General features: G+C 43.0%; 1 protein-coding gene across 2 annotated transcripts in view; it reads right to left on the bottom strand.

The window, feature by feature from the left end:
* Nucleotides 1-23,789, bottom strand: part of ADAMTS9 (ADAM metallopeptidase with thrombospondin type 1 motif 9) — a 196,417-nt gene that overhangs the window by 123,961 nt on the left and 48,667 nt on the right. For both annotated transcript variants that reach the window (XM_010589691.2, XM_003410031.3), the window contains exons 12-16: nucleotides 20,418-20,563; nucleotides 12,652-12,833; nucleotides 12,425-12,561; nucleotides 10,886-11,003; nucleotides 10,541-10,636 (exon numbers count right to left, since the gene is read on the bottom strand). In XM_010589691.2, the coding sequence (XP_010587993.2) occupies nucleotides 10,541-10,636; nucleotides 10,886-11,003; nucleotides 12,425-12,561; nucleotides 12,652-12,833; nucleotides 20,418-20,563 (679 nt within the window). The remainder of the gene's footprint in view (nucleotides 1-10,540; nucleotides 10,637-10,885; nucleotides 11,004-12,424; nucleotides 12,562-12,651; nucleotides 12,834-20,417; nucleotides 20,564-23,789) is intronic.

Below are 23,789 nucleotides of genomic sequence, written 5' to 3'. Positions count from 1 at the left end.
GAGAATTTAAAACACAATAAGTGAAGGTTAATAAACCCACTCTGACCATTCTTTTAAAATTTGTTACTACCTTCCATTGCCAGTACAGACTCCATCCCTTCCTTTCCCAGCTTAATTTTTCTCCATAGTAATTTGTTTATGCTCTGACCTCCCAAACAAGAATGTAAGCCCCATAAGGGTAAGAATTTTAGGGTGGTTTTATTCACATTATATCCCAGCATCTGGAAGAACATATTGTAAATGCTCAATAAATATTTTTTTGAAAGTATAAAGGAAACCTTGCAAAGATGAAAGAAATAGCGAAGTAGAAAAAGTGATGCTGGAGAACTGCTTGAATTAAGCACCAGAATATTGGTCGACTGAGGATCCGACAGACCAGTTGCTATCAAGTCAACTCCAACTCGTGGTGCCCCCATGTGTGTCATGGTAGAACTGTGCTCCAGAGGGTTATCAATGGCTGAGTTTCCAGAAGTAGATTGCCAGGACTTCCTCCCAAGGTGCCTCTGGGTGGACCCAAACCTCCAGCCTATTGGTTAGCAGCCAATCTCATTAACCATTTGCACCAACTAGGAACCCTTTAGACACACTTAGACCAGTTAAAAAACAATGAAAAGGAAAGAAAATTGACCAGGAGGATGAGACAACAGCTACTTTGGAAAGAATCATGTATTTATCAAAGGGCCAAGAGAGCCTCCTGGGAAAGGTGAGGAAGCCCCAGAAACTTTTACACAAAATGGACTCCTTTCAGATTTTACTGCTGAATTCCAACCCGAAGCGAAGAACGTACTTACTACTCTGCTATCACGTGACTTGACTGGAAAAACATACAAAAATATTTAACAATTGCTTTATTCTCCATGCCAAAAGCCTGGGCATGATTGAAATTAAAACCTAAATTTTGTTGAATGTAAGATAAGTTTTTCTTTCTTTTTTGATTAATTTCTCAAGATAAAACCCCAGTTATACCTTTTCCCCCTAGAATTTACTAAAAAATTTCTGTTTGATCTTAAGTACCACTTTTTCCCCCAGTACCACAGCTTCTTGAATAATGAGTCTGCTGAGCATTGTGCCTGGCCTGGAACAGGTACTCAATAAACCAGAACCATTTCACATTTGGGCCCCGAACACAATGCTGGAGAACGGTTCTCTTACCCTTTGTAATTTGTGCGAGATAGTAAACCTTGGCAGTGAGGGATTCCTTGAAAAGCACAGGCCATGTATTCAGGTGAATAAAGGAACAAGGAAATTTAACTCAAATAGGTTCCACCCCTGGTGTCAATGTCAATCAATCGGTAAACTCTGTCCCAGAAGCTGTGTCAAGCAGGACTCGTTGGCAGCGTCCTGTCTCAGCAGGAAGGAGCATTGTGAGGTAGTAGCAACGCCTGTCATGGCCGTGGAATCTTACCTATCTGCCAGGGAGATTCTAGCCTGTCCTTCAGCATGCAGACCAGAAACAGTGTGTATGCAAAAGAGGTTTAGAGGACTTAGGTAAAACAGGTATTGTATCCTAATGTGGGGATTAAAGAGTGCTGAGATGAAGCTCTGAGTATTCTTTGTGGTTCTGTAGCAACTGTGTCCTTGTTTTCTTGGACATGCTCCCTGAGTGGACACTATACTGATGCAGGGCTGCTCTTTCCAAATCAAACGAAACCTGTTGCCTTCAAGTCAATTCCGACTCATAGTGACCCTATAGGACAGAGTAAAACTGCTCCATAGGGCTTCCAAGGAGCAGCTGGTGGATTCAAACTGCCAATCTTTTGGTTAGCAGCCGAGCTCTTAACCACTGCGCCACCAGGGCTCTGCTCTTCCCAGCATCAGGAGTTAACTGCATTCCTGATCCAGTACTTCACTTGCCAGAATTCCCACTTTGTCAGGCCCATCTTGCCCTGATGGAAGAATAAAATGCCTTTATTTGAGATGGTTGAAAAGGGTGTGGTATCGTAGAGAGAAAGTCAGCGTTAGTGTTTAAAAACATAACACATCCTCTGACCTCCTGGCTCAAAATCCTTTGATAATCTCTGCTACGTACAGAATACAGCTCAAACTCCTTAGCACAACCTCCCAATAACCTTACAAATCTTAGCCTGACCTATCTTTCCAGCCTCACCAATAAACTCCCACAAATAAGCCTAAATCTCCAGTCATCCGTATGCCCAGGTCAGCCATGCATTGTTCTACATGGAGGCTGTAAAACAAAGTGGTCAAGGGTATAGGGTCTGAGGCCAGACAATAAGGGTTCCAATTTTGACTCCCCACTTTTCATTTGTGTGACCTTGGGTAGATTACTTAACCTCTCTAAGCCTCAGTTTCTTCATCGTATAATGAATTTCCTCATAGGACTGTGATGAGAATTACCTAAGAGAGTGCTATACAGGCTTTAGTTCCTGGCAGATCATATTACACCCTATGAGGTGGAGTCTACTACTGATGCCTCATTTATGAATGAGAAAACTTTAGGGATGATTAATTTCCAAAGGCCATGTGCCTTTTATCCCAGAAGTCTATCTCCAGAGACTAGGACCTTCTAAATTTTTCCACGAAGGAAGTCGACAAATGTTTGTTAAATGAGTGAAATAAACTCACACATTCTTTCTCCTCATATACAAATAAACCCACCTCTGTGGAGTCAATTCCGGCTCATAGGGACCCTATAGGACAGGGTAGTACTCCCTCATAGGGTCTCCAAGGCTGCAACCTTTATGGAAACAGACTGCCACAACTTTCTCCTGTGGAGCGGCTGGTGGGTTTGAACCACTGACCTTTTGGATAGCAGCCGAGCATCTAACCACTGCACTACCAGGAATAAATCAAGACCGAATGTGTTTAGGTTACAGATTTTTAGAAATTTAAATAAGTTAAGTTTGTTTTGCAAGACTGAGTGAGCCCCTTTGCATGGACGGATTACCTAATATGCAAGGCACACGCAGGCAGGCCTACTTACTAATCTGCAGCACACGATTTCATAAACCCCTGTGAAACCCACGTGCACCTGTGCGGTACAGACTAGTAAGTAAACACAAATAAGCTCATGCAGAGTATGCTTGAGTAAGTAACCTTACTTACTGGTTAATCTGCCCCTGCCCCTTTAGTAAAGCACCCATTTAAAAATTTACTTTTACAAGCCCAATGAAGACCCAAGGCCATCGTAGGTGCTCGATCAATGATGTTGAATGATCGAGTGACTGAGCCTGACATTCGTGACACGGAGAACAGAGTGCTTCCAGCTAGCAACTGCTTCCCAGTCAGTATAAACCTCTGACCACCTCGTCTCCCCTGAAGCTCCTGCAGCATGAGACCCACTAGCCAAGCAAGGCGCAGGACTTTCAGTGGGTCATTGACTGGAGGTGAGGTTGTTTCGTGGCACCTTGGGCCTCCTGAGGTGCTCCCTGACGAGGGTCACTTACAGGGTGACAGCAGGATGTGCTGTCAACAAGGTCACCCAGTTCTTTCAAGGGAAATCTCATGCTAGTAACCCAGCTGACATTTCACCTACAGAGGGGAAATGAGATGTCACAATGCCAGTTCTGTAAATGAGGCAGTAATCCATTTTCACTGGTATTCAGAGAGCAATCACCTATTCTAGGCTCATCCTAGGGCTCCTTTCTGATGTCTCCTTGTTTCCTCTTGTGCGTACGCTACCTTGGACATTTCGCCCTTCACTGCTGCTCCTTACCCCAGTAGATGGTGAGCAGGAAATGAGATAGGAGCTCAGATGATCTAAGCTGCTCTTATGATTTGCTCTGATAAACGCTTTGGCCCCAGACATCTTTGAAGTCATCAGCTGAAATGAAGTTCCTGCTTTATCTTGAACTGAATCAATTCCTGTCTTCCCACTGCCACAATTAATCAAGGGCTGAGTATACTGGAGACATATTAGTATCACAGAAATGACTAATTTTTCTTCTGAAGAAGTAGGAGCATGGTGGTACTGGGCGCAACTTGGCTTTAGCCCAAGAGAAGGAAGGGCTCTATGTGGAGGGACAGTCTTTGACAGGGAGGTTTCTGCTTCGGTTCCTTATGAAATAGTTTCCTGAAAACAACAATCTGCTACCCAAGCTCCCACTCATGTGATCAGGGGAGCTAATTTCATGGGTTAGTGTCTCTCCCATTTTACTCTTCAGAGCTGGGTTGCTACAAAGGCCCTCTCTCATGGACATTGCTCTCTCACCAAAGCACACAGAAGGAGTATGGCTTGACTGACCTATTAAAAAAATACGAGGGCTAAGGATGAAGACTACTTAGCAACCTACAGCTATGAATGGACCCAGGCAAGATTGAACTGTGGGTTTTAAAACTTTCTTAGCGCATTTGTTGATTTTCCTTCAAGCCAAGGGTAAGCATTTACACACCCTAGACTCAATGACAACATCAAATTCTTCCTAAATTGTTAAGCTACTACTGTAAGGTTCAAAACTCTGAGGTCTCGACTTTCATACTTGGTGAACTGCGGCTCGAGCTCCATGCATGCACACTTGCCATTTGATTCCAGGAGACTTCCTTAAGCCAACAGGTGATTTTTTCATATCTCATTAGAGAGCCACAGCTGGTACAGACCGCCTGTCCCAGATGATAATTCTTCTTTAATTTTTGCTCTTTCTTTGAAAGGAGATTAAGAAGCCTTCAAGAGGAATAAAAGGTTATCAGGAGGCCCTCCCTGAATTCAGGCTCCTGACATGGATTGATTAAATTGAACTGCATGGAGATCGTTTTTCCAGGAAGTAGAAGAATGGACAAGAATCCTTCCCTCTTTGGAGAAGAAAGAAGCAGATCAACACAGGTTTCAGCTCTCTGGAAATTAATTTATAAAGGAGGTTTCATGCAATGCTGCTTGATTTAATTAGGAAGTAGTCAGGGCACAACAGTCACACGCTCAAATGTATAACCAAGCCAAGGAAGAAAAATGCTTGGCCCATTTTGCATGGTGGTAGAGTGAGAAATACAGGATTCCCAAAAGAATAATTTGAAAAGAGTCCCTGTGAACTCCGTTAATTGATTTATAGCCACCACTATTGGACATTTAGGGTTAGAAAAAGCCAATGTGGCCATTGAGTTATTAATCCAAGTAAGACTTTGTGGTCCTCGAAAGAGGTGATGATTGTGTCTATTCCAAGGTAACAGTACCCTCTATTACGTGCATAGTAAGTACTCAGTAAAGACAACACATGCAATGGCTTCCCCACAGTTCAGCACTCATTTACTTAGCACCTGCTATGTGTAGGCTTTATGCTAGGAACTGAAGACGTAAAGACCGTAAAACACTAGTGTTCCTACGGATACGTAAGAAACAAGTCTTCTCATGTCAGCTGATGGCAACTCAATCCTTTTAGTTGCTTGGGTCGAAACCCTGGAGTCACCCTTGATACCTCTCTTTCTCACACACACTATATTCAATCCACCAACAAAACCTGATGGCTCAAAGAGGCCCCGAGTAGTGAAAGCAATATTGAAGAAGAAGATCAAAGAAGGAAGTCTCAATATTGAAGAAGAAGATCAAAGAAGGAAGTCTTATACTTCCTGATCTCAAAACTTACTGTACAGACATGGTAATCAAAACAGCCTGGTACTGGTTCGATGACACATAGGCCTATGGAACAGAACTGAGAACCCAGAAGTAAATCCATCCATGGGCAGCTGATTTTTGACAAAGGGTCAAAGTCCATTCAACAGGGGAGAAACAGACTCTTTAACAAATGGTGCTGGCAAAACTGAATATTCATATGCCAAAAAATGAAGCAGGATCCATACTTCACACCATGTATGAAAACTAACTCAAAATGGATCAAAGACCTAAATGTTAAAGTTAAAACTATGAAGTTTCTGGAAGATAACATAGGGTCAAAACTAGGTGGCCTAATTTTCGGCATAAACAGTCTCTCAAACAAAACTAAAACTGCATGAATAACAGAAGATAAATTAGACAACTGAGACTTCCTAAAAATTAAATACTTGTGCTTATTGAAAGACCTCACAAAGAGATTAAAAAGATAACCTACAGACTGGGAAAAAATCCTTGGCAACGACACATCTGATAAGGGTGTAATCTCTAAAATATATAGAAAATGTCAACAACTCAACAACAAAAAGATAAACAATACAATCAAAAAATGGGCAAAGGACATGAACTGACACTTTACCACAGAGGACACTCAGACAGCCAACAAATACATGAAAAGATGCTCGTGATTATTAGCCATTCCAAAACCAAAAACCAAACCCAGTGCCGTGGAGTCGATTCTAACTCATAGTGACCCTGTAGGGCAAAGTAGAACTGCCCCACAGAGTTTCCAAGGAGCGCCTGGCGGATTCTAACTGCCAACGCTTTGGTTCGCAGCCATAGCACTTAACCACTACGCCACCAGGGTTTCCGAAGGGTGTATTGGCCATTAGAGAGATGCAAATCAAAACTACGATGAAATACCATCTCACTCTTGCAAAAATTGCACTGAATAAAAAAAAAAAAAAACAGGAAACAACAAATGCTGGTGAGGCTGTGGAGGATTGGAACTCTTATACATTGCTGGTGGGATTGTAAAATGGTACAACCATTATGGAAAACACTATGGTGCTTTCTCAAAAAGCTGGAATACCTTATGATTCAGCAGTCCCACTCCTACGTACATATATCCTAGAGACAAAAGAGCAGTGACAAGAATAGACATATGCACACCCATGTTCAATGCAGCATTATCCACAAGAGCAAAAAGATGGAAAAAACCTAAGTGCCCATCAACAGAAGAATGGATAAACAAACTGTGGTACATGCATACAATGAAATACTCAGCAACTGTAAAGAATAATGAGGAATCTGTGAAACCTCTTATAACATGGATGAACCTGGAGGACATTATGCTGAGTGAAATATGTCAATCACAAGAGGACAAATATTGTACAATCTCACTTTCATAAAAAGTCAAGAATAGGTCTACACACTAAAAGTTACGTTCTTTGGTTACCAGGGATGGGAGAGGGAGAGAGGAGGAATCCCTTTGTAGACAGTAAAAAAAAAAAAACTAGTAGACACTTGTTATTTTTGGTTATGGGAAGGGCAACACCCTATATGGGTGAAGTCTGCACAACTTGACCAAGGTAAATGAAGACACTAAGAAATACACAACAATAAGGGAAAATGTCAATAAATGCTATAACATATAATTTGCAACAACAATATTAACAACCAAAAAAAAAATGCATGTGCTTACATAGGTAGACACGTATGCATGTATGTATATAGGAAGGGACATGTGAGTAACTGGGTATGCATGTACAGGTGTATCTGTGGGCATATGTGTATACATGTTTATGTATACACATAAGGGGCACAGTTATAGATACTTCCTAGACATAACCAAACGCCTTGTTTGAAGGCTTGGGACCATAGTCTCATGGGGCAACTCAGTCAACTGGCATAACATAGCTCATGATGATAATGTTCTACATCCTAGTTTGGTGAGTAGTGCCTGGGGTCTTAAAAGCTTGTAAGTGGCCATCTAAGATACAACTATTGGTCTCGACTTCTCTGGGGACAAAAGGAAATGATGGAAAACAAAGACTCAAAGAAGAAACTAGTCCATAGGACTAATAGCCCACATGAACCACAGCCTCTCCTAACCTGAGATCAGAAGAACTAGATGGTGACCAGCTACCACTACTGACCATTCTGACCAGAGACACAATAGAAGGTTCTGGATAGGAAGGGAGAAAAATGTAGAACAAAACTCAAATTCCTAAAAAAGGCCAGATTTATTGGCATGACAGAGGCTAGAGGAACCCTCGAGATTATGGCCTTAAGATACACTTTGAGCTTGGAACTGAAGCCACTTCCAGGGCTCACCTTTCATCTAAACAATAGATTGGCTTACAAAATAAACAATACCACCTGTGAACACTGTGCGCCCTTAAGTAATGAAGTATATGAGACCAAACGGTCAACAAAGATGAGAAGTTAAGAAGGCGAGGGGAAGCTAGATTAATGGAAACAGAACAAACAGAACAGAAATGATGAGAATGCTGACACATTGTGGAAAATGTAACCAATGTCATGGAATAATTTGTATAAAAATTGTTAAATGAGAACCTATTTTGCTATGTAAACTTTCGCCTAAAACACAATATTAAAAAAACAGAAACAACAAACCTGACGGCTCTGCCTTGACATATCCAGAGTCTCACCACATACCGCCACCTCCATAGTGCCTACTTTCCCGCCAAGCCACCAGCATCTCTCTCGGGTTACTCCGATAACCTTCTACCCAGTCTCCCTGCTTCTACCCTGCCTCTCTCCCCCTACCACCTACTTTCAACATAACAGCCAGCGTGATCCTTTTAAAATATAAACACAATAGATAATGTGCATCATATCTATCATTCCCCAGCTCAAAACCTCTAGTAGTTACCCATTTCTCTGAGTAAAAGCCAAATTTCTTGGTTATAGGTCCCGGTGATGGTTAATTTTATGTGTCAACCTGGCTAGGCTATATGCCCAGTTGTTGGGTCAAGCACGAGTCTAGATGCTGTCATGAAGTGGTTACATGTGATCGAATCAGCTGGCCTTAAGTAGATCACCCTTCGTAATGTGGTGGGCCTCATCCAGTCAGCTGAAGGCCTTTGCAGCAGAACAGACACAGAGGCACTCACAGGGAGAAGCAACCACGTGAGGAACTAAGGAATGCCAAGAAACGCCCAGGGCTACTGTCAAGGAAGACCCTTCCCAAAAGCTGGGGCTGATTGGAACTTCTAGTCTCCAAAACTCTGAGGCAATAAATTTCTGTTCTTTAAATCCACCTACTTGTGGTGCTTTGTAATGGCGGCCCTAGGACACTAAGACCAGCCCTATATGCCCTAGTCCTCTCACCCTGCTCCCCTCACCTCCACGATGCTCTCCTGTGCTCACCTGGCTCCTGCCATACCACCCTCCCTTCCATTCATCAAGCTATCTAGACAAGCCTCTACTCCAAGAACTTTGCAATGGCTGTTCCCTCTGCTGGAATGCTTTTCCTCCAGACGACCTGTTCTCTCTTGGTGCAGCTCAGACATCTCAGCTCCACTGTCCCCACCCCAGCCCCAACCTCCCAGTGTTCAATATGTCGCTGTAGTTTTTCTTACAGCACTTACCATTTTCTAACAGTGTATAATCTGCTTATTTACTAAGTTATTGTTTATTGTCAATCTCCTCCCACTAAAAGGTAAGCTCTAACAGGACAGGCATTTATTTGCTTATTTATTTTGGGTTCTGTTTTGTTCACTGTGCCTGGAATGGAGCCAGCCTGGCATACATAAACTAAGTGAATGAATGATACGCTGCAGAGTCACGCATAAATATTAACTTGGTCAGTATGTCTGGCTAAAGGAGCGCTATGCACCTGCATGGGACCTCCTGCAGACATTCCCACACACCAGTGCAAGTTCTACTTCAGTTCAACAAATACTCAGGAAGTCCAGCTGTTTAGGACAAGCCTCCGGAGGCTGCGTTCAGATGCATAAAGCAGAGTCCCGGCCTGGATGTCATACAGAGAAAGTATGTCCCTTTCTCTGTAAAACTGGCTGCCAGCACGACTGCCCCCAACTGCAGTTTCATGGTTAGGAGGAGTCTAGTTGAGTGAGATGCTCAGGCTTCGGCTGAATCTGTTTCAGGTCCTCCGCTCTCCCCACGCCCTTCTTTAAGTCATGGCTGGGCAGCTTTCATAATCACTTACGGCAGCTCACAAAATAATAAACTGAAGTGATGGGGGACCAGCTGAGCAAACTGCTGAAAATCAGCACAGGGTCATTGGTGTGTCGTGTTTAGGGGACACAGAATGATCTGCGTTAATCTCGTGCCTGAGCTCAATGACAGAAGGATTAAGAATCTATCAAGTAGCACACTGGGCTATTCCAGGAACCATGTGAGAAAAATATGGATTGTCACAGAATCTTTTAGAATGGCCAGCCTTAAGGAAAAACTGAGTATCTCCAACAGTGGTCTGCTACTGGTCAGAGCTGATGACATAAAAATTCAGTCAAGTAACACCTTTGACCAAGCAGCTGCAAGTCACTTACCCACGGGACGTGTTTTTTGAGACTCAATAAAAAAAAAAAATAGAAGCATGATTTTTGTACAGGGTAAGTCCTTTCAAAATTCAAAATCTGATTTGGGGCCTTTCTGTTTTCTAAGATCCAGAGTTGCTGTTGCTGTTAGTTGCCATCAAGCTGGCTCTGACTCACGGCAACCTTACATAGAACAAAACGAAACCTCGCCTGGTCCTGGGCCACCTTTATGATCATTGATATGTTTGAGTCCATTGTTGTGGCTGTTGTGTGGATCCATCTCACTGAGGGTTTGCTATCCCCTTGATATAGCCGAATATAACTACAGAGTATAAATCAGAACTCTGAGAATGTGTGTGGGAGGGAGGAATAAAATAATGAATTCGTGAGATCGTCTCCTTTCACGAAAACACGTGTCATGTGAAAGCGCTCCGTGTAGAACAGGAGGAGGAGTGGAATCTGCCAGCTGCCCCAGAGACCCAGAATTCCTGCCAAGTGCAGAGGGTATCCCCCTCACCTAGGTAGTTGTCATCCTCTGCCTTCCCTGAGAAGCTGTGCTGCCGAACATCGATGCTAGTAGCACCAGCTGGAATTCGGACCACAGTGTTGTAACCTGAAAAGGACAGAGGAAAAATTCAGTACTCCACAGGGTGGTTCACGTTCTCTAAGCGCAGAATAAAGGGTGGGCAACAAAGGAGGATAACATAATTCTCGCTGAAAGGCGCCTTATAGTCAGATGGCTAACACATCACAGCAAGACTGATTTTATGGTTGATGTTAATACTTTCACATTTCACAAGTGTTAACTACGTTTAAACCGGGAGCATGTCCCTTCTCACGGCTCTTAGGGGCAGATTCTTACCGTAATGCACTGTATTAAATGTTCCCGCCACTGTTTTACAGGAAGAATTATCGCCACCACAAACCCCACACTTATCTCTTCGGGCTTTGGAATTTAAAATATGATCGCATCCAGCTTGCTTTAAAAAGAAAACATTTGAAATAAATGGTAAGTATTACAGAAATTATAAAATGGCAAATAATACCTTTCTTTGAATGAAATGCATTCAAAATCAAAGAATATTAAGCGCCCTTCGATGTGCAAAAGTTGAGAACTCAGGCTGTCCACACCCTTGCTATTTAAAAGGTGTTCCTTGGACCAGCTGCCACAGCCATCGCAAGGCTGTTGGGAATGCAGAATTTTGGGCCCCACTCAGATCTACTGAATCAGAGTTGGCATTTTAACAAGATCCCCGAGTGATTCATCTACAGATTAAAGTTTTCAAAGCATCGGCCTACAGTAAGTAGAGTAAATGAGATCACTCAGTGATACCAAGAAAGAAAGGGGTGTGGTGAGGGCAGTGTCTGATCAACAAGCTCACACCCTGTTGAAGGGAGCAGACACTGTCCACTCCAGGCTATGGCTGCCATGTGAAAACAGGAGCCTGGTGTCCACATCTTCCAATACTTCAGAAGAAGCTGGAAAATTCAGTTTCACATGACATCCCCCAATGTTTAAATACTGGCTATGAATGCAGGCTGAAGGCCGAGTTGAGGCCTCAGCCTCCAAGTGGCCTCTTCAATTCTCTCATGTGTTAACAAAATGCTCCGTGTAGACAGAGCTCTGAGAAGAACGCCAGCAGTGACCAGAAGACCAGAGTTCACACTAGCATCCACTTGATTCCTTTGTGTTAGCTGGTCTTGGAGGAGAAACGCCATGGACTGACAAGGAGGAAATCGGTGCCATAGTTGAGTATCCGGAAGTGGGAGAAGCTCTTAAAGGCTCTTCCAATCAAATTCTACCGAGTAGTAACTCCAATTTGCCTTTGGACTACAGCTGGGGAACTGCATCCCATCTCAGAGCCTGGCAGTGGTGGGAATGGTCGAAAACAGTGAACCAGTACCAAACCCTGGAGAAATCATGGCTCTGATGTTTCACGGCCTGTCAGAGGTTTCTCGGTTTCCCTCCCAAGAATAATTAGCAAGCAGCTGTCAGGTAGAAGCCCTCATACTTAAAAACCACAGTGAGCGAGGACAGCTTCTTCTTCCTCATGACATCTTTCTGGAGCAGAGCTATTCAATCTACAACTCTTGGGTTTAACCTTAAGCATGGGGGTTACAGTAAAGGAGTGTGTGTGTAAATTATTATAATAAAGATTCGAGGGAAGGTTTTGCGTAGACCCCCAGAGGCTGAGAATGTCAAGAAAAATCTAAGGCAGTGGTTCTCAACCTTTGGCGTATGTAGAATCCAGGGCTGCTGTCGCTGGTCAAGACCACGCTTTGAGAACGGTTGCCCTGGAGATGCCGCACAGATGTTAGCAGCTGGATTCTCTCGAGGACATCACAAACCATAGCTTGTCAGCGACACAACACAGAGAAGAAAATGCTATCTGGGACTTACCCGGCACAGGCCTTGGACACATATATCGTTCGTGTCCTGGCCACAAGGAGTTCCATCTACCACTCTGTCTCGGAGCTGATAGTAGGCTGTGCTCCCGGCCACCCGGCAGAACAACTTGCACCGGTCCTTCATCAGAACTAGAGAGTGGAGACACGATGCAATGTGACTCTTGGGCCTGGGCTCAGTCCCCGCCTGCCACCGCGGGCACCTTCCCCCCAGGTACTTACTTCCACTGTACTTGGGGACCCAGCGCACACCGGGCAGCAGCCCATTGATGTTAAAATGCTTCCCATCAAACTGAGCACACTGCTCATCTCGGAAGTCACGGTTCTGCTTGAGACATGGCTCTGTGTTGCAGGACTTGAATTTCATTCTGCGCCCTACACAGTATTTTCCACCATTATTTGGCCTGAGAAAATAAAAAGAATGCACACTTTATTATAAACTGTCTCACCATTGCTCCCTCTTCTGTGAATTCCTGTCCTGTAAGGAAGCAAACTGTGGTGGCAGACTACAGGGGAAAGGACCAGGCCTCTGGAATCTGGGTTTGTATTCTGTCTTTAACAACATTACTCATATGACCTTGGTCAAGTTACTGAACCTCTGTTGAACCTCAGTCTCTACATCTGTAAAATGGGCTGTAGCTACCTTGTGAGGCTGATGGGAGGATAAAATGAGAGCAGGCAATTTAAAGGATGAAGTACACAGTCTGACATCTACTAGGCTGTCCTCTTTCTCCTGGAGCATTCATTGTCCTCCAATTTTAAAAGGCAGAAGGCAAAAGGCGCCAACAAGTGTTTGGAGGGTTCCCTCTCTGCCTCCTGGACCTTGCTACACTCATGGGAGACTATCCTAAAACCATGCATTTCCACCTCCACTCCCTCTGTCCCTTCCGCCCTTTCTCCCAACAACCATCGTTTTTTGTTTGTTTTGTTCTACAAATCAAACAGGACGGTGGATACAGAGGGAATGTGCTCCCATCTGACTTGAGGAGAGAGTGGCATGCTGGTTTCACTAGCTTTAGTGTGACTAAGAGCATGGTGTACGCCTTGCAAAGCATCGCGGTGCAGATTTCATCTCAGTGTGCAACCCTGTGAATGCGTTTTCCAGATGTGACCCAGAGAGGAAACTATATAACACATCTACCAGCAGCCAGCGACTTGCCAGAATCCATCATGGAAACCGGAAGATCACAGAATCATAGGAAGTCAGGGCTCACCCACCCAGGACTAGAACAGCTCAGACTTCATAGCTACCCTAGAACACCCCTGAAACTAAAAGGAAGTTTTCCATCTTTCTCTTCAGAACGAATTGTTCAGGGTATCCTGACCATAAGAAATGTTTTGTTTTGTTTGTTAAACAGGACTTTTGAGAAATGGGAGATATATATGTGCTCATAATAAAGAACTAGAGGCAGGCTAGTAGCACAGATAAGGCTCTAGGGTCAGATCTGAGTTCCAATCTCGGCCAATCCTTGCTGTGTGACCTTAGACGAGGTTCTTAATCTCTCTGAGCTTCATTTTCCCTTTCTCTAAAAATGAGTATACACAGTAGGTATCCGAAATTGTTAGCTACTGTGATATTATGCCAGCAGTACTAATCCAATTCAGCAGTTTGTTTTGGAGACCAACTTTGAGCTATGTGGTTTTCACTGTGAGGCAGGACTGAAGGCTCCTTAGAGTGCCCAGGTCTGAGAAAGGGGAAGCCTGGTTGGCCTCGTGTAAGCTCCCTGCCTGTTCTGAGCTCCATCCTTCACATTTAAAACAGAGATGATACTATCTGCCTCAAAGGCTAGATAGCAGCATCATGATAAACGGAGAAAAGATTGAAGTTGTCAAGGATTTCATTTTACTTGGATCCACAATCAACACCCATGGAAGCAGCAGTCAAGAAATCAAAAGATGCATTGCATTGGGCAAATCTGCTGCAAAAGACCTCTTGAAAGAAGTGTTGAAAAGCAAAGAAATCACCTTGAGGACTAAGGTGCTCTGACACAAGCCATGGTGTTTTCAATCGCCTCATATGCATGCGAAAGCTGGACAGTGAATAACGAAGACTGAAGAATAATTGACACCTTTGAATTGTTTTTTTGAATTGTGGTGTTGGTGAAGAATATTCAATACACCATGGACTGCCAAAAGAATGAACACATCTGTCTTGGAAGAAGTACAACTAGAATGGTCCTTAGAAGCAAGGATGGTGAGACTGCATCTCACATATTTTGGACGTGTTATCAGAAGGGATCAATCCCTGCATGGGGTCGCTAGGAGTGGGAACCGACTCAAAGGCACTAACAACAACAACACCTCGAAGGCTTGTTACAATCTGACAAGCTTAGCAAGGAGTCTGATAAATGCTTACTGTTATTTATCATGAAGAAGACTGCATCCAGGGATGCAAGGCGGCAGATAGCCCAGCAGTGTCTACACCTGGCTGTCTGTGTCCCGTCAAACAGAAGGAAGCCAACACGCTTCAGATCCGCAGTGTCTACACCTGACTGTCTGTGTCCTGTCAAACACTAGGAAGCCCATATGCTTCAGATCTACACTGTGTGCTCCGCTTGCCAAACTTCTTTGGTATCTTGCCTAAGGGCAGGTCTGATGAGGTACTTTTATGTCAAGCAACAGGAGGTTCAGAGAAGTTAAGCAATTTGCCTGAGGTCACACACATAATAAAAGAGCTGAGCTGGGACAGGAATTCAAGCTTCCCAGTGTGCTCTTTCTGCCACATCATCCTGCTGCTGTAGTCCAGGGTCTTTTATCTTTTTTGGTACCATTTAGAGATGCAGCCTCGGTCTCAGGACTGAGAGACCCCAGCCCCGTGCATAAAATATCACCGGTTACACATGAGTAATACATCAGGCTCCAGTGAGACCAGTTCTAAATGAGCTACAAGGAAGGCCCCCTCCAATTTTTTCTTAGGCCAAAATTATCTTTATGGGATCTTTTTAAATGTCTCAACTGACTATGGCAGATGGATCATTTATTTATTTCCTGAAAGTAACTCACATCTCTTTCCTTTTGAAAATAAAATTTTAAAGAAGTTGATTTTCTTCTTTTGGTTCCCTTATATAACTAGTCTTAACTGACTCCTGAAATTTATCCAGTGTAGCAGTTGTCTGGGCTGCGAACAGTTATTACTTGTAGGTGATTTCCTTCGGGGGGTAACAGTTTCCACCTTTGCTTGTTTTAACCACTACAAAATGGCAAACAGCATCTCGTGATTTATCTCTTATAATCAACATTTTTTGTAAACAACATATATAAACATTACATGTGAGAAGCAATATTGTTAGGGGTTATAGACATGGACTCAGGAACCACAGGGTTCGCATCTACCCTTGCCTCTTATTGACGGTGCAATTTTAGGCAAGCTGTTTAATCTCCCTAAGCCTCAGTCTCCTCATCTTTAAAGGTGGGTAAAGGTTAACTAGGCTGATGCACTTTAAGCACTTAGAACGATATCTAGCACATAGTACATACTCAATAAATACTTAATTATTACAGGGGTCAGCAGACTACAGTCTGTGGGCCAAATATTGCCAGCTGCCTGTTTTTTTGTATGACCTGTGAGCTAGGAATACTTTTTACATTTTAAAATAATTTTTTAAAAAATCAGAAGAATATTTCATGATGTGTGAATATTACACAAAATCCAGATTTCAGTGTCCACAAATAAGGCTTATTGGACGCAGCCGTGTTCACTGGCTCACGCGCTGTGTCTAACTGCATCTACCCTGCAATGGCAGAGCTGGACAGTTGTGACAGAGGCTGTGCGATCCACAAACCTGAAACATCACAGACAAACCTGGCTGCTTTTTACATGCAGACAGACTATAATTCCTTACTTAACTACGGATATGACTTTCTTAAATGGAAACTTGCCCTTCTGAAATATACGGCTTTTCTTATTTCCTAGACAACGTGGTTTACGATTTGCATATACTGTCTGATAGGAAAGGCTTTAGCCATCTGAGTCCGCCTTTCAGCACGGAAAAATTCATTTATAATTTAATAGTTCAGCTGGATAGGAGCATTTTTCCCATGTAGATAAAGACTAGAAATGAGAGGAAACACAGCTTTAAAAAATAATATTAACCACAGTTTCCAGCTACTAAGATCCTTTGAAAAGGGCGCATGTTCAATAGGGAGTTGCTGGATCAGTTACCATGGCAGTGACTACTCAGTGGCCATGTGTGAGCTTTCTTTCAAGCACACATTACGTGAGCTCTCCCGTTAATGCATACACAGGAAATCTGAGGGGATGCGTGGTCAAAGGTTGTCACAGGTGCATTCTGCCCTGGAGGAAAGCTCGACTCTGGTCTGCAAACGGATTAGAACAGAAGTCACAGCTTCTGTGTTTACTTAGAATGACTTAGGACAAGCAGATACAGGTTTAGCACCCAGGAGGAGTTTCTAAGGATGCACCAGGCACCCCCAGGAGGCAGTGTGCTTCCTGTGTGTGGTCTGATGTCTGGGCGGGGGCTGCTGAAAGGCTGTTCAAGGATGGGATGGTGCAGGGAGGTTGGATAGTTGATCATTAACGGTCCTTCCAAGCCAGGTAGTGTGTGGTCCTGGGTATCTTTAGTCTTTCATTACCTAGTGGCTCTCCCACAGCAACCGACTCTCGAGATTTCAAAACAAGTTATTCCAAACTCAATGTCTCAAAAAAACCTTGTGGCAGTTCTTCACAGCCAAGTGAGGGGTTAGTTTTCCTAGATGAAAACGCATGTCTTTAAAAATTATTTTTTATATAAGATTTCATAAGCAGTTGCTATGGTGAAAGGAAAGCATGCTTAGTCTTTTCTAAAAGAACTGGTATGACTTTTAATTTTGATGGATTGTAACAATTATATAAACCATTTTGTTTTGCCTGCAAGGAAGCTCAGAACCGAATTCAGGCCACAGAGTCAGAATTGTAGGATGTGCCAAAGGGCCTGATAATGGATCCTCTAGCTCCAACACTTGGTCTTGTTTCTGTACTCAGGTGTGTTGCTGGCTGTCCCAATGTAAAATTTTACCCTATTACATGTTTCTTACAGGCCATATAGTTAATGTATTGTCTAATCAAGGACGCTTTGAGAGTGAAAGAGAAGTTATTAATAATTTCTCTAGAATCAGGGGTCCCTGCGTGGTACAAACAGCATGCTCGGCTGCTAAATGAAAGGTTGAAGGTTTGAGTGCAACCAGAGGCACCTCAGAAGAAAGGCCTGGTGATCTGCTTCTAAAAAATCGGTCACTGAAGACCCTGTGGAGCTCAGTTCTATACCGACACACACGGGATCTCCGTGACTTGGAGCTGACTAGACAGCAATCTGTCCACTGGTTTTCTCTAGAACCACAGCAACAAACCAGGACCGTCCTGGCAGACCAGGATATATGCTCACCTTAACCGTAGGGCATGTCAATCTTTTATGGATCAAATCTGGGATTAAAATGATAAATAAAACATTCAAAGAGAAAAAAATTAAGACCCCCATTCTCAGGATGACAAACGTGTAGCACCACACACCAGTTGAGACAAAAATGTTTTTGACTAAAATTAGAAAGGATATGGTTTCTGCAGCTTGCTAATTAAGTGCAGCATGGCCCCACGTGTATGGCTTTTCTGGCTTTTATGCCTTCAGGAAAAACAACAATAACAACTAAAAATATAGCACAAAGTGTCTGGATGTTAAATAAACACATTTTTTTGAATGGAAAGAATACTGTGAAAAAATACAACAACCCAGTGACCGTATAGAGATGCCCTGGACTCTGAAAATGGAGCTGCATACTATATTCTACGGGCTCATCAAACTGAGAAAAGGCATCTTGCCCGTGATGGGGGACTGCTCCCCTCAAACCCCTGGAGAATCATGCTGGCAAACACTTCCTCGTCCTACGTGATAAACCGTCTGCTGTGTGAATTCCTCTGAACACACTTTTAAACTGGATTTTGGGCCTGATTTTCTCTTTCCTGAGTCTCTCTTTTCAAACGTACTTCTCTGGCCCCATTGTAACCTCAGTGCTCAGAGGCAGTCTCCTTTCCCAAGAAACAGGGACATCCTAAAGTGCACGTGACCTGGAGGAGTTTTAATGAAATGATGGCAGTGCTGATACCCAACAAGGTGGATGGTTTTATTTGAAAGCTTCTCATAGGAAACAGCAAGGACAAAGACCTCTAACTGACGTCTTTAAGGATCAGTTCTTTAACTTCTGCACTTGAGGGTCTCAGCTTCACTTTGAAGCTCAAGATTCTTTTCTGCTGAGATCTTTACACAAGGTGATTTCCTTTGTCTGGCCCGATCCAATTACGGAGTAATTTATCTACCTCCACTTTCTTCCACATTACTTCTAGAATTGCTCTAAGACCAAAACAAACAAACAAAAAAGGCAAACACACCTTTTGGATACAATAGTCTTGAGTCAAAATTTTTTTTTTTTATAAAGTGCCTGCCGTTTGCAGCATCCACTCTCATGACAGCCCTTGCTATCATTTTATAATAATAACTCTGCTTATGTAGACATCAAATAGTTCTAATTTTTTTAAAAGTCATCATACTTACTATTAGATTAAAATATTTGATTTTAAAGTGTCAGCAATACAAATAGCTGGGATATATGGTTGAATTAAAAAAGCAAGGTGCAGAAGAACATACATGTGAGATAGATAGTACAAGCCTTATATTAGAGAGCGTGATGACTATTTAATATAATACGTATTACATCTATAATCTTAAAAAAAGTCTGAGATTATATACAACCAATTGTTCTTTAGTCGTTATTTCTTGGAGAGTAGGCAAAGGCTAAGAATAACGATAACAGAAACTTCTCATGTCATATACTTCTGTGTTTGAATTTTTTTTAAGCATGTACTATACTTATACCATTAAAAAACTAAGAGAAAACATAAGCTATGCAGAAAATCTAATGTTTATTAATTTAAATCCATTGCTACTGTTACGCAGAGCAGAGTCTAGTTCTTCAAGCTTTCCAGCTGTCTTCTATAGAGACTAATATTAAGAGGACATGAAATAAAGGTTGAATTGCAAACAAAAGTAAAATACATTGACTATCACCTGTGACTTGTGCTAGAAAGTATCTATTTAGACCAGGGCTCGCAAATTGGTCGCCTGTGGCTATGTTCTTTTTGGTTCACACAATTCAGATTTTTCTTATGAAAGTTTAGGTTTATCAACGGTAGGCCCTTGTAACAATCAGCTAGCTTCCCGAGTGGCTCCCTGCCTTTGGTCTCTACCACTCCCTGCTATATTGCACTAGTCCACTTCACTATCCTGCCTGTTTGCAGCAGCCGTAGCTCTTAGCCACTACACTACCAGCGTTCCCACCACAGGGTCTGGTATCCCTAATCTCAGCTGTTAAAAATAAATGAGTACTACTGGGTTCTTAAAAATAGTTGGTGCTTCAAACATCTACACACTTCCCCTGTTCTATGAAGACTTCTTGGGCGCTCTAGCCTATAAAGATCCTATGATACTTCTGAGAACATTTAAAACTATTACTTACTTTTACTTATGTGTTGTTTTCCATGGCTTTAAAATTCATGCATCTTAGATCTACACAGGATTGTATGTCATTCCTCATAGTGAAAGCTGTAATTCTTTATCTACTTATAAACAGTCCCCTGCCCAACAAACACGTGATAAATGCCGGAAAAAAAATCCATGGACTTTATTTGGACATGGGGTCCTTGTTAGGCCGGTAGGGAGCACCAGGGTCACATAGAACTATCCTGGGGGCCAGGAGAATCCCAATCTGTAAACCATGCCCCCTGTAGACAAAACTTTCAGTAACAAAGGATCGTGGGAGAAAAGCGGTAATCCACAGGGATGGTCCTGGGATAAGGAGTTTGGACGCCTTTACGCTAGATGGCCCCTCAAGCCCGCCCACTGTCTAAATGGCACAGTGCTCATCTGCTTCCTGCTAAATGACCCCTTAGGGGTTGTCACTCCTGCTGTCCCAGTGTCACAGCGAGGAGTTCTAGGACTTACTCGGGTCTGTTGCACTCTCGAACAGACGTTTTGATGCCCCCTCCACATGTTCTTGAGCAGGTTCCAAAGTGACTCCAGCTTCCCCAGGATCCATCAGTCACAGGGACCTCCGTTTCTTTGGGAACACAAAATCCAAACTTGCAGTGCTGTATTTAATAAGGGAACAGTGAGGGACAGCTTGGTGCCGCAAATTCATCATCTACATGAGTAATGGAAATTCTGAGGATTTTAATCTCCCACTTATTGATTTTAGGCTGTGTTCTAATACGAATAGCTTGGATAAACTGGCCAGTGACGGACTGACTCCAGGCTGGCGGGGTAACTCCAGTGTCCAGCTTCGAACTGCTTGATTAGTTTCCTGGGCAAACAAAGAGTGGCAACGGGCAAGCTGGTTGTGGACATGACCCAAACGAGTTATTACTGGATTTGCACAGCGAATCACCATTAACAAGGGCTAGAGATGTTATGAGCCCAGTAAAACAGAAGGCTTTATTGCTCCCAAAGTATTTGAAAACCCAGTTTTAATTAAATAGAAGAGAAAAAGAAAGCTAGTTACATGACTCGTGTAAACTCACTCCAAGAAATCACACAGGATGAGACTGCAGTAAGATGGACATTACAGGGAGCCCTAAACTTTATGGCTCTTTTGTCGCTGATGGTTTCAGGTTCACCAGCTAGAGCAGGAAGAAGCCCATGATGTTTAAAAACTAAACCAAAACAAAACTCCTCAGCAGGACAAGGGAGCGGAGAAGCCCATTCCAGTCCTCTCCATTGTTGGGGCATGAGGCCCTGACACAAGGCTGAGGTCACAGAGCCATGGACAAAGGAAGAGTGGAGCCAGTGGCTGCAGGAGGGGACGCCCGCGGCACACTCAGATCTCTGAAGAGGAGCTGGTGGCTGCTGCGGGATTTATCCGCAGGAGGATACAGCCGCCAGGGAAGAGGCAGAGGGATGCTGGGAAGGATGGGGCAAGTCAGGGCAGGGCACTCGGCCAGGGTGGAGCAGTTTAGGGGAAGGTGGAAAAATAAGAGGCAGGTGAAAGTTTCCCTGGGACCAGAGGGCCCCACGAGAGACTTGGTGAGCAATTATTTAAAGGGTACAGTTAACCTTTCCCTGTTCTGCTGGGCCCTCTCCCTTGTAATTATCCCCTTGCAGTGTCTGAGGACACGTCAGTTTCCCTGGGCTGTCTGGCTGAGGCTTAAAAGATTCTGCATCTGAACCCTGGGCAACTTGGTCCCAGGAAATTTGGGCAGAGGCTGGGTGACCACAAACCTCCTTAAAAATCATCTTACATTTTCTTTCACAGTGGTCTAGAACATTTCAATATGGTCCCAAATCCACTGCCAGCGAGTCAATTCTGACTCCTAGCAGCCCCATAGGGTTTCCAGGGCTGTCAGTCTCTATGGAAGCAGACTGCCACATCTTTCTTCTTGGAATATATGCACATAAAAGTAAATACACAGAAAGGCAGCTTGCTAGAGTAGTCGAGACCACCACTATCCAATAGAAGGGTAACTTAAGCCACATATGTAGTTTAAAATTCTCTAGTAGCCACACTTAAAAGTAAAAAGAAAAGTAAATTTTAATAATATGTTTTATTTAGCCCAATATATCTAAAATATGATTTTAACATGCAATTGATATACAAAGTTATTAATGAGATTTTTTTACTCTTCTTTTTCATGCTAAGTCTTTAAACCCTGGTGTGCATTCTGCAACTCCTGAGCATCTCAGTTCAGACAGACTTCTCAGGTGCTCACTAGCCACATGTGACTAGTGCCTACCAGGCTGGACAGTGCAGGTCGGGAGGAAACAAAGCTTTGCAGTCTAGCAGGTCTGGGCTTGAATCATGGCTCTTCCACATGTTAGCTCTATGACCTTGGGCGAGCCACCGAACTCTGTTTCCACAGCTGTAAAATGGGAAGCTACCTGTCAACACTGTCTTGAGCATAACATGAGAAAATGTATCTAAAGTCAGAATCAACTCCACAGCATTAGTTCTTTCATCTATTTGTTCGTTTTATCTAAAGCATATGGTATATAGCTTAGCACATAGGGGACTCCACTTAAATAGCAATTACACTGATAATGGCAGAGATTTGTTTAGCACTGGCTGTATGTCAGGCACTGTTGTGAGCCTGTTTCATGTATTAACTTCCTTCAACCTCACAGCCACACTACGAAGTAGGTGCTATTGCTATTCCATTTCTACAGAAGAGAAAGCAGAGGCACGGGGGCTAAGGACATAAGTAAGAGCTGAGATGGGAACACAGGCCATCTGACTTGAGTGCATGCTCTCAGCACTACACATGCTGCCTCCCAATTGTCAGAGAAGGGGGACAATCTCTGACATCTAGACAAAAACAGAAATTGAAAACAAAAGAGAGATTAATGAGATGGTTAGGTGAGACTCCAGGTTGTCCACCCAATATCCATTCTCTCCATTTTTGGTAACAGAATCTATATTTTCCCAGCTTCCCCTATAGATAGGGGTAGTCAAAGAGATAGCAGCAGAATTCACTTGACAGGGTTTTTAGGATGGCTCTTTTGCCCCTTTGTTCCTTGCCCTTTGGTTTCACCCTGCCCAGAACTCAAACTTGATGGCTGGAGCTCCAGCAGCCATTTTATGCCCTTGAGGAGAAAGGTCATTTGCAGAAGACAGTGAAAATGAAAGAAAACAGTAGCCTGAATCTTTGATAACTTTGTGGAGCTTCCATAACAGTCCTGACCTACCTGCCTGTAGGCTAGTTTTTTTGTGTCAGAAAAAGAATCAATTAGCTTACACTGCTATTAATTAAATCTCGCCTAAACAAAATTCCTAATTAACATACAGTTGAAGTCATAGCTGATGCCTAAATTCAGCCCTCAAATCTTGCTTTTAGATACACATTTTATAAATTCTAAAAGTAAGGGGAAATTACCTACAGCTATTCATGGATTTTAACAATGAGAATTTGCCTGGAGATGCCTTTTTTTTTTTTTTTTTTCTCTTGACACTTCAGACTTCAGTCTCTTGATCTCTCTATTCTTTAGACTTTACCTCCACACATGAGCAAACTCCAAAGAGAACATAATTCTCATTAAGTATGACCATAAACCTCAGAACAAAACAAGGACATGGGTTTGTCGAAGTACTACAATTCAGCACTGCACTGAAATGTCCTTATAGGGTTCTATTTTTTTTTTTTTCTTTAGAAAACTACTACCTGGTAGTCTTTATTAAAACCTGGTATGCAAATTTAATATTTCTTACTGTGTGACCACTGATGGGTGTCCAACAGAAGGAAGGGCCTCAAAGGAACAAGGAAAGTGCCTGAGGTGAGAGAGGCAGGAACTGGAGCTGTTTGGCAGATACCAGTCAAGATGATCTCC

This window comes from Loxodonta africana, chromosome 22 (assembly GCF_030014295.1).
Source record: "Loxodonta africana isolate mLoxAfr1 chromosome 22, mLoxAfr1.hap2, whole genome shotgun sequence".
Taxonomy (NCBI): Eukaryota; Metazoa; Chordata; class Mammalia; order Proboscidea; family Elephantidae; genus Loxodonta; species Loxodonta africana.
This window is presented reverse-complemented; position numbering and strand designations above follow the sequence as displayed.